Genomic DNA, 11,148 nt, shown 5'->3' with positions numbered 1-11,148 from the left:
CTACCATGGATATCCCCACTGATTTGGTGCCGTCCTCCATGATGTCCCAACCTGAGGTGATTGAGGTAAGTAGACCAGAATGAAACTCTGGCAGCTGAACTGACCAGACCTCTTTCTTATTCCTCATTGAATCCTAGCTTTTTCTCCTGCCTCACTTCTGAGTCATCGAGGGGATTTTTCCTGAAATACTGTATTAAAGACACTCATCATGTTGTTATACTTTGAGACATGACATTGCTGTGTTATACTACTACTTGTAGAAGAAAATATATGGCCAAATATGATCTTTACTGACTCTATGTAGGTGGTCCCTGCAGTACAGTTTGTTTTTTACTATGCAGAATGAACACAAAGTAGAAGGAGCTCATAATGTGGTTCAGTTGGAATAATACCACAGGAAACTTTAGGTTCAGTGTTCTTATCAGAAAAGCTAAAGTTTTAAGCCAAAAGCAGCAATAAAATTAATAATATACTTAAAATTACTAACACACTAATCTTGCTTTCATGAATCAAAGTGTGTGTTTCAGACTTAATATTTATAAATACCTAAGTGATTTCTTCAGCTCTTATGTACTGAACACCAAGTCCTTGTGTTTTCTGGTGAAGTATATATTACAAACAGAAAAGGAGATGTTAATAACAGTCAAGTTTTCATCTCAGAAAAGCATTTTCGAGTCCTTTTGACTTCATAGGGATTGAAGTGTCTGTTACAACTTAAAACTTTTAAGATGTGTATTTTAGGGAAGAGGGCACAACAACTGACTAAGGTAGATGTCGGAAAATTGAGGATCTAATGTTTATTTTGCTTTTTTATTCTGTTTGGTGGAGATTCTTTGGCTCAGGGGACTGCATCTCTTAGCAGTGTGCACTGAGGAGTGCAGTAGTTTAGCGATCCCTGGGCCCTGTGAAGTTACAAAAAAATATGTTGACTAAAGGGTGATGGTGTGAAACGAGCTGAATCTGAAACTTGCTTTGGAGAAACTTATTTGTGCTCCTCTTCCTCCTGTCTTTCCAGTGGAGAACTAGTATATCTTAAAAGTATTTTTGTTGCTTTTCAAGTCTCTGTCCCTGTTAGGGTCAGGGAAGGAGTTTGTGTCTTTACAGCAGAACAGAAAACTTCATAGGAGATGGGTGCTGTATGTTTGCATCCCAGGCTGCCTGGCTGCTGCTGGAGTGTTCTCCCTTTCTGTAGAAAAGCTCTCCCAGGCCATCCTCTCACATGCTCTGAAAGGCACTTTGCACCCCTGTCTCCATCGGGTCTCTCTTCAGAGACTTCCTTACGTATGAGAAATCTGTGTATCTAAGGATTGCTGTTCAGGATAAATGCCTTCTCAGAGGGTCAACTGTGGTGCAAAAATGACCATAGGAAAAGCTATTGCTTATAAAGCACTTGATGGTCCGCATAGTCAGCATTCGGTTGTAATTACGGGTGAGAAAATGTATGTGTCCTGTGTCGGCAGGGAGTTTCTACTGAATAAATCCTGCCCTGGACTTGCATCGCTATACCAAAGACTAGAGATAAATGGATGATTCTGGCCACTAACTGGTAATCCAGTCCTCCACGCTTGGGTTTTAGAGACTGTGCTTCACTGAAATTTGGCTTGGGAGCTGAAAAGAAATAGCAACAGGAAGCAAAGGAAAGACTGGTATCTCAGCGTGGGAGATTATGCTAGAAAAATATCATTCTCTTAACCTTGGGTTGTAAAAAGGGACTCAAACTTGATATCCATATGAGCAGATTTACATGCATACATGAATTCACATACGTTTCAGTAAACCACTGTGGATCTCAGGGTTGTTGTAAGGTTTCAATTCTATGTAAAGGAGTAACAGCTCCAAACAGTCAGCTGGGAGCCATGTATGTGTTTCTGAGGTTAAGGAAGAGCTTATTTAACGGGCAAGGATGTAGTGAGACACATAGCTAAAGAGACAAATCATTTGATGGAAGTATTAAGTAAAGCACTTTTCAGATCAGGACTACATGGGCCTTTCAAATGTGCATTGACATACAAATGAATTTTGGATATAGTTTAGAAAACTATATTCATTAAAAATGCATTTTTTTTTCTGGAGAACATTGTTTTGCCTTTTAAAACTGAGCAAATGCCACAGTGTGCTGCAGAAGACATTTAGAGACTAATGTTTTAAGGAAGGGGTTTTTTTTTTAAACTTGGAAGTAGCCTTGCATGCCTTCCGCATGAGCTAGATGGCATCTCAGTTACAAAAAGACGTGTTTTGCTATTTGACTTTAAACTTTCTCTAATCTTTTTTTTTTTTTTAATCTTTTATCTTTAAACTTTCCTTTAGCATTGCCAGGACAGTGGGTTTTCTTCACATTTGGTCAATTTAGTCTTAGAAATAAATATTATCTATTTCGTATACATGTATATGTATGTATGTGTGTACATCTCAGTAATACATTTTCCTCTGCTTATTGTCAGCCCTCTAACTGCAGAGGGCAAACAAGAAGAGACTCTTATTTACCACAGGAGGGAATTTCAGAGACCTCAGCAGGACCTTTTGCAATCCGAAGCCCACCCAGCCAGGTTTTTGCTTGGATTTGAATCCCACAGATGCTTGTGGTGGCACCACAATGAGGGAAGTTCCTACTAATTTAATTGCAAATGGGATCTTTCTCAAGATTTGTCTTCTGAGTCAGCTAACAAAAGATTCACATTTTGGAAAAGTTTTTGAAAGTCACCTCTTGATGCCAGGTGTGAAACTGTTGTTACCGTTTTAAAGTATTCTTATTACTAGTGTGTCAACGCAGGAACTGCTTGTGGTGCTCTCTACAACCCTCTACTGAAGCAACACATTTTCCACAGTCATGTATCTTCATACCCTCTACGCACTCACCTGTCTGAAGCTCTCTGTTCCCATCTGCTTTCCCTACCAGCATCCTATTACCAGACATATGGAGTGAGATTTAAGGTATCATTTAAGAGTACAGATTTAAGGCATCTTGGTCATGTTTAAATGTGAAGGATAAGTAAAGTTTCAGGGTAGTTTAGCTATCCATACCTGAAATATGAAATAGAAAATAGTTCTGGGACACCATTCACAATATGTCAAAAAATTCCATTAAATAAAAAATTTCCAGAATATTCTTTGAGTTTTTTGCAATGGGGTTTTATTGTAAGGCAGAATCTAGTGATTTCAGATGAGAAAAGCAATCCTGCTCCTAAAGAGAGAGAAACAAAATGTAACAGAACTTTTTGAGTTTTAAATTGGGGATATTTTGTGGTATGTGTGATGACTTCATGCCTCAGCTATGTATAAGCAAAATTCTATCGTAGAAACCTCATTAATCAGATAATGCAGTAAGCGGAAGGTTAAGTAATTCTGTAAGAAGCATGTAGCATCCCAGAGGGCTTTGCTGTTTGCAAAAAGGAAACATAACAAGTGGTGATCCAAACTGATTAATGTACTCTGTGGAGTGATTAGTATCTTCACTCTTTGTGAATGGCATGAGATGAATTCTGCAGTAAAAGCTTTGAAGACGAAATGATTTGAGCTTAATGAACCAGGGACTTCCAACAGTGCTTCAGAAATGCTTAAAACAAGAAAACAACAAAAATTCATCATTCTCTCTTTGCTTTTGCCAGCAGTGGATCCTACCAGCCAAACGCTAGAAGTAAATGAGTACATTTAAATAACTGCCTTGCAGCTGTTCCAAAGAGAAATCCAGAGCAGTTTCCATTATAGTGGCCTTTCATGGCTATGTGGTTACCAGAGCCAAAAAACACTTCTCCTACTCTGTGCCATTGAATAGTTTTCTATTTTTCCCTTCTTCTTTGTTTGAATTAGAGTGGAAGAGATTTAAACTATCCTTGCCACAGAATGGTCATCCTCAGTAGCTTTTTCCTCTTTATAATGATGCTTGAGAACACATTCTTGTGGGGTGGCACAGCTGTTGTCACCCCTTTCCCCAACAAAGCTCTACACAATTTGCATTTTGGATTTGGTGCCCAAACTTCTGCAGCCAACAAATATGCAGATATTTTTCTTCCCTTCTAGGTGAATAAAGAAATTAACCTCTTTACCAAAACAGATCTCTGGTGGTGGTAAATAAGGTAAATGAGAGAATAAAAGCAGATGGTGAGACTGGAAGAAACAGTTTGATTAGAGGTATATCCACCCAGTTACAGGCATCATAGGGGAAACTTAAATTCCAGTATGCTTTGGTTTTTTTTTTCATTCTTATACTAGATGAAATTACCAGGGATTCAAAATACATCTCCGTTTTGTTCAAAGTAGACCAATACTGCCTTATAGGCAGCTGCTCAGTACTGTATGAACAAGTTACTCATAGAGAACTTGTTGCCAGAGCCCTGAGAGAGATTCTTCTGCATTCTGTTTATATATTTCACAAAGCAGTACACCAAAGCAAAATAAATCCAAACTGTCTGATATATATTTCAAGAAAAAAAAAAAAAATGTATTTGCCATGGTACACACAGGATAGTCTTCTTATTTCTATTTGGAAATCACAATTTCCCTCCCAGAAGGAAATTTGCTATGTTCATTAACATAATTTTGAATAAACATTTTGCTTGTAGGCTAAACTCTCCCAAGTGCTCACTCCGCTGGTTTGCTTGATGAGGAGTGATGGAAGGTGTGCCCTGGAGATGGAAGTAGCCCCGGTAGCCTACAATAGCCTACGGCATTTTTTCTGCATAAAAGGCCAGTCTTTCAGCGGCGGGAGCCAAGAATTAATTCCCAGCTTGGCTCACTGAGCACCAAACTGGGCCCAAAGGATGCATGTTGCAATTCATTATGCATGGAAACTCACTTGGGATGTTAGAGGTACAGATTTTTTTCTTGTCCTCCTGTTTCTTCCACCCTGATGGCCTCTAAAGTTGCACGGATTGGGGACTGTGCGCTGCACCTCTCTCCAGAAAGCTCTTCCAAGGGCTGGGGTCTATGGGGAAGGTCTGTCCTGCGCTGCACTCATCCTGCGCAGCAGCCTGCAGGGACTCGCAGCAGGACGGATGTCTGGCTACGATGTTCACCTTGAGGGCAAGTCAGGTAGGCAACCAGGAGTGAACTGGGTGAGACATTGGAGGAGCCCCGTCTGTGTCATGACACAGGCTTTTTTTGAAGGCATAAGAGGTGGCACATTTCAGTCACTAAATTAGCTGATGGAATATAATTGTGTTCCTGTGTATCCCACAGAGCAAGTAGGTGTTGAGCCTATACCCATGTTTGGTTAATGTTTGTGAAGCTCAGCTTGTCATGAAGGTTCCCCCAGAAGAAAATGAAGCTTGAAAAGCTCTGCAGAAACCCCTTCTGTATGGGACATTTGCACTCAACTACCCAGTTTGGGCTCAACATGCCCAATCATGTCTCTCCTAGTGGCAAAGCAGTGGTGACGTCCCTTTGAGAGGAGCTTGGATGGGAGAGATGGGGCAGCAGAGAAATGCTGTCTGGTCTGGGAATGAATCTCTAGTAATTAAAGTGTTTAACCCATCCTAGCAATGTAAGGGGGGGAGTGTTGATGTTGAACTATGCCCTGATTCAAACAGTCTTCATTTCCTCCTCAACTGGAAAACATTCACAAGAACATGTGGGTAGTGCTTGCGAGGGATGCGGCTCATCTGAAAATGCTGGATCTGTGTAAAAGCAGCAACAATGCAGCAGTGTCTGAATTATTAGGTAGGTTGCTGGTGGGATGGGTTCACTCTCTGTCTTTCCTTGGATATTTTTTACAATTCTAGGTTTTTAATTTTAGATCTCCTTTTGCTTGCAGAATTCTGCAGCAGAAGAGACTTCATCTGCGTGTGCATTTGCTTCCTCTCTGCAGCAGTAGGATGTGCAAGTTGAAACCACCGCACTGGCAGTCTAGGGCCCTGTTGGGCCAGCTCAGTGCTCTCCTGACCATCACCGCTCTTCACGAATGCTCTTGTATTTGAATAGTGAATTACATGGCTCCTGATTTATCTATGCTGAAAAGCTGTACGGCTGAGTCGAGGTATTTCAGACCTGCTAGTTGGCAAATCTGGCATCTTCCAGGAGAAAGACATTTTTAGAGTTCGCTGGACTTCCTGCTCTCACCCATTCCTTTTTTAGCCCACGGAAGCTATTTTTGAACTTGCTTCTGCAACAGTGAATAAGCACTAAGGAAGGTCAACACCCTGCCTGGTTTTATAGTCAGTCTGTGAAGGTCATAATCATAGTTTCCAATAGGATCTGTGTCACTTGTGAATTATACCTTCCAGCAGTAAAATTGCTTCTTTTTCCAGTATTGCTGGTGTCTTGGTCTCTTTGGTACACTGAATGCCTAGATATGTTGCATTACCCTTTTCAGGTATAAGCTGTAGCATGCAGAGAACTTCTCAGTTCAGTTTCTACTAGTTGGGACATTTGTTAGCTCTGAGACTCTGTAGTAATACAGTCTACTACAAAAGTCTCCTAAAAATTAATGGATATGCTAGCTATTGCTGTAGGATCCATAGGTAACTTTATGCTTTGTCACATTATAGCAGAGTTAAAGGGATCCTCTTGCAAAGAGATTCCTTTCCTCGCACCTTTTCAGCTCTGTGAAGGGTAAAATGAGTCTAGTGAAATGAAGAAGTGGCCTACTGGGAATGAACCACCACATCTTAACATACAAGTCTGTTGAGCGATTACTTTGGGAGATGCAATTCTGAAAAGGGTATGTGAGGAGCTGTTGTATCTTGGTGGTAGAGTTCCATACTTTCATTGTGCAGGTGAACTTATGTCCGTACACAAGGCATAGTAGGCATAAGGCTATAATGAATCAGGACCCTTGTCTTGACTTTTTGATTATTTTTTTATTTTAAATTAAATCTTGGGTAAAAGCATCCTCAACTTCTGCTTTTGTCTTGAAAGGAAACACCATCTTTTCCCCTTTATTTTTAAACCTCTTGTTTCTTTTGCATTCTGCAGTTTGAACAATAGTTTGTGCTTTTCATTAGGTATTGGAGAACTTTTTGTTGCAAATTGGAATTTTTTCTCATCTGTTACGACTTTACTTTCATAAAACCCATGGTTTTGCAGTTGTGGGTTGAGAAAGTATTTGCATATTGATTCAATTATTCCTATACTTACTTGCTTATGCTTATTTTAAAGATATTCTTAATTGATACCCTTATTTGGGGATTTTGAAGTTGGCGGTTCCCCTAAGTTTTTCAGCTCTAGCCTTCCTGGTATGTGGGTAAATTGCACTGTATTTAGCTAAACTGAAAGCAGTGCTACTGCTTTTCCATTTGCTGCTGTGCTAAATGTAAAGCTTTAAAACAACTGTTGCTGTTTTGGAGTCCTAGTCTACCATTCCCAATTCTGTATTTCCTCTGAAATGTTTTCTGGATTTCTGAGCAGCGCTGAGAATGATAAATACTGGTTTTGGGATCCAAGGGTAGCGACTTCAGAATCGAAGGCTCATCCTGTATAGAAGGAGTCTCCTCTCAGGCTTGCAAACTTCAAGAGGACTGCATGCAAGTTGCATGACTTTTGAAACTCTGGCTTGTACTTGGCGTTTCATTGTATGCAGAATTGTCATCTTCCTCAGACTTCCTTGCCAAATAAGTTGCTTTTCATCTTCTCCTGTGTTCTGGGTAAGAAAACAGCAGCATGTCGAGGTTAATTCAGTAAAAGGAAAAAAAAAAAAGAAAGGAGCAGACTCTGTTTGGAGAGCTAAGGGTTAAAATATTTTTAAGAGTTTTCTTGGATACAGAATCATTTTTGTGGCTTCCAAGTTTTAAAAGCTCTGTAAAAGTCAGACCTTAGTATTCTAAGAATGTTCAGCTCTGTTTCTCTCGGCAAGAAATAAATGCACCCATGCCTGCTGGGGGGGTACTCCTTTTTTTTTCTTTTTCATTTTTTTGTTATGTGGACTGAGGATCTCTGAAAACTCTCAGATTGCAGTGGGTATTCTGATCATTTGTCCCTCGGGCACCTTGTGCTAACTAATGATTCGTTTAGACAGTATCAATCAGCGGTGTTTGAAAACTTGTTGGTGTTTGTTTTCCACCCTGAGCATCTCTCCATGCACAGCCCTCACCAGGTGGGCTGTCACTCACCAGCGAGCTGGCAGGATCCAGAGATCCCCTCTCACCTTCCCGCTCCAGGCAGCCAGTGCCTTCTCCACTCCAGTCTCTTCCCCAAGAGGGGAGGGGAGTAATGGGCTGCTCACCCAAGAACATCCCGTGGGCAAGCTGCTCCATGCCTTGGATCCAAATCCTCACCCCACTCTTTAAGCTGTGATGGAGAGGCAGGGCAGCAGCAAGATGAATCAAGCACAACACATTGGAAAGTTGCTCTACATGGGTTCTTATTCCCAGTTTCCCCACTGCCACCCCAGTGGCATGGTCCTGTACCACCGGAGAAGAGGAGCCAAGAGGACAAGTATAGCAGAGAGTGGCTGGAAAGGCCAGTGCCAAGGTGACGTTCTGGCCACGGGATGATTAGGTGTTGACTGTAGAAGCAGAGTTTTATTTACTAAGTCCTGGTGCCAAATTTCCTGGTCTGTGTGTACTGTGTTATGGTTATAACTGCATCTCATGATTTCAAGACATTTAACTCCAGGTATTCAGGACTTTCTTGTTCTTTGGTTTGGGACAACTGTGTCTTGAGTATTAAAGCTTGGTATTAAAGCCATGGTTAGAGGAGGCTTTGCTTTTAGCCTACTATTACTTCATTTTTCTTTATCTGTCTTGTTGGGTTATAATTCAGACGTTTTCTTTTTGTACACAGATGTGTCATAGAGGTTTAGTTAACATGGGCAATTTGCAGCTCAGTTTGTTTTAAACTTCTGTTGAGATACACTAAATGGATGAGGTAAATCTCAGGGCACCGCACATCTGGCTTACCCAGGCAATGAAACACACTGACTGAAACTTCAGGAAATTAAAATATAAACTTCCCTGCCCCTTTTCCTGCAGGGGCAGGAGAGGGGATGGGTCTGCCTGCTTGCATATGCCATTATGGTCTGTTAACACTTTCGGTACTCAGAGATACATTATATTTCCCTCCTGCTTGAGCCTTTCCATTCAGATAGCAGCTCCACAGGTGGATGTGATGCCTTGGGATTTGTATGTGTGTGACCTGGGAGGTCAAAACCTTCCTGTAAGATATACACTGGCATCCAAGAAACCTGATAGTCTGGGAGTCCCCTGTTTGAACTCTTGTCAGCACACTCTCTCTTCTTCTGCTTTTCTTTCCGTTGGGACTGAAAAGATTGCTTTTAAAGGAGATCCCAGGTTTTAGGTTAGCACGCCCTAAAAACCAAACTCCAAAATCCCTTATGCAAACGGAGCTTTTTGTTCCTATGTCCCCAAAAGGAGAGAAGAAGCCAGTCTCATGCTATGCCTCCAACATTGCTAAAGTACTGGCAGGCTTTAAATTTAACAAGTGTGACTCTGTAGCATTTTACATACTTTTACGTGCACTGCCCTAGCTTGGCATTTTGTGAATAATACAAATTTTTTTATAATACCTTGTTTCAGACTTCATATGAAAAGGCTGGGGATGATATTACAAAATTGAGGGATAATTCACATTCTAAGCCCATGTGCAAAGCAAAGACACAAAAAAAATAATGTTATATCTACCACATTTTAAATTTCTGAACCAAAAATACGTGTTCTGCCAGGTGTAGGTGGTTTCTCTCCACAGGAGCAACAGTGGAGCAGGAATTGTTACATATGGGCAGCAGCCATCTGAAAGAAAATTTTATATCAACAAATACATAGACAAAGAGAATTTATTCAGAACCACAAAAGTACACTAGATCCTGGAGTCCTGACCTCCTCTGTAATTCAGACTGTAAGACTGAATCCAGATATTCCTACAGAGAGAAAAAAAAAACAGAGCATCCACATAATTAATGCAGATGTTGGCAAGCTTTTATAAGGGCCACTAATTCATTCGTATGACTTCCTCTCTCCCTCAAGGTTTCTTATACTTGACCTGTTATTACCACACGGTCTTTAACCAAAGAATTAAAGCCAGATGTCTTGTAGCTAGGTCTCCCTTTGTTAAGTATCCCTTATAAATTGTTTTTTCTATGCAACAGAGAGATCCTACATGAGAACTTTTTAAAAAGTGCTCAAATAATTAAGGCTGTAAGGTTTCTAACCTAAGAGTTGATATATCCTAGAGGAACAATAAAAGTTTTATAGTCACTGTGATGAGAAATACTATTTACTCTAGCTTTTTATTGTCCTGGGTCTGCAAATGTCTGATTGATGTTTATGTTAGAGGTAAAATTCTAAAAAGACCTTTTGCTTTAACATAAATCTAAATGTCATGCAATGCATTTGAGATATAGGTGGAAAGTTTTCTATGTTGCTTTATTGAAATTAGCTTAATTGTGTTGACAAACAGAGGGAAATTAAAGAAAACAGAAATAGCTTTGGGTAATTCTAAGGAAATCTTTATCAGATACTATTTTCACTCGAGTGCAGTTACTTATTCTGTTTCCCAATTCTGTACATTTTTGGTTTCAACATGAAGGTTAGGTTAGCTGCAGCACTTCCTGCAGAATGGCTGGAGCTGTCCAAAACATAGAGTTTTGTTTGCAGGTTTTAACAGGAAAAAATTCTTATCTTTTAGTATTGTTGATATGTTGTTTGATTTGGCTTATTACCTGGGTTCTTGCTAAAACAGTAGAGTCAGTAGAGTTTCACAGCCATAAAAGCAGGCTGTTACAGTCAGGTCTCCTGGGTCTCTTTAGAAAGAGACTTTCTTGACATGAGCTTTTTGGTTTGCCCCCCCCCCCTTTTTTTTTAATTATTATTTTTACATCCTCATTGTTAAGCCATGCTAAACAAGGAGCCTGGATGTTACTCAGAGGGGTTTTATTTTTCTAAGGTTTGCCTTTTGGGAATTGCACCTTGAGTAATTGTTTATAACTGAGGAAGGAAACTCGTTAAGCATTTTCTTGTTAGCCAACAGTTGTATGCAAAGCTTCTGTGTGCTGGTGGAGTATGGGGCTTGTTTGTTGTCCCTGTAGCTGTGATCAGCTGAGTAGTCTGCAAGGAAACTTAATCATGTATCCCCTGACATAGCCCTAACAATACTTAATGCAAGAAATAATGTTTGATGCTTTTAATACTAGTTCAGTCGAATATTGCTTTTCTGATTTTTTGCCTTACGCCTTCTATTTCAAATTGGAATGAGCCAGTT

At 40.2% G+C, this 11,148-nt stretch overlaps 1 protein-coding gene across 1 annotated transcript in view; it reads left to right on the top strand.

The window, feature by feature from the left end:
* Positions 1 to 5: 5 nt before the first annotated feature.
* The window catches only part of LPAR1 (lysophosphatidic acid receptor 1), a gene marked incomplete at its 5' end in the record, with an annotated part of 51,128 nt that continues 39,985 nt past the window's right edge, over positions 6 to 11,148 (top strand). The window contains one exon of the mRNA XM_082497523.1: positions 6 to 65. Within this exon, the coding sequence (XP_082353649.1) occupies positions 6 to 65 (60 nt within the window). The remainder of the gene's footprint in view (positions 66 to 11,148) is intronic.

This window comes from Vanellus vanellus (genome assembly GCF_965231255.1).
Source record: "Vanellus vanellus genome assembly, chromosome: Z".
NCBI classification, from domain to species: Eukaryota; Metazoa; Chordata; class Aves; order Charadriiformes; family Charadriidae; genus Vanellus; species Vanellus vanellus.
The sequence above is the reverse complement of the archived record's forward strand: the minus strand, read 5'-3'. Positions and strand labels throughout refer to the sequence as shown.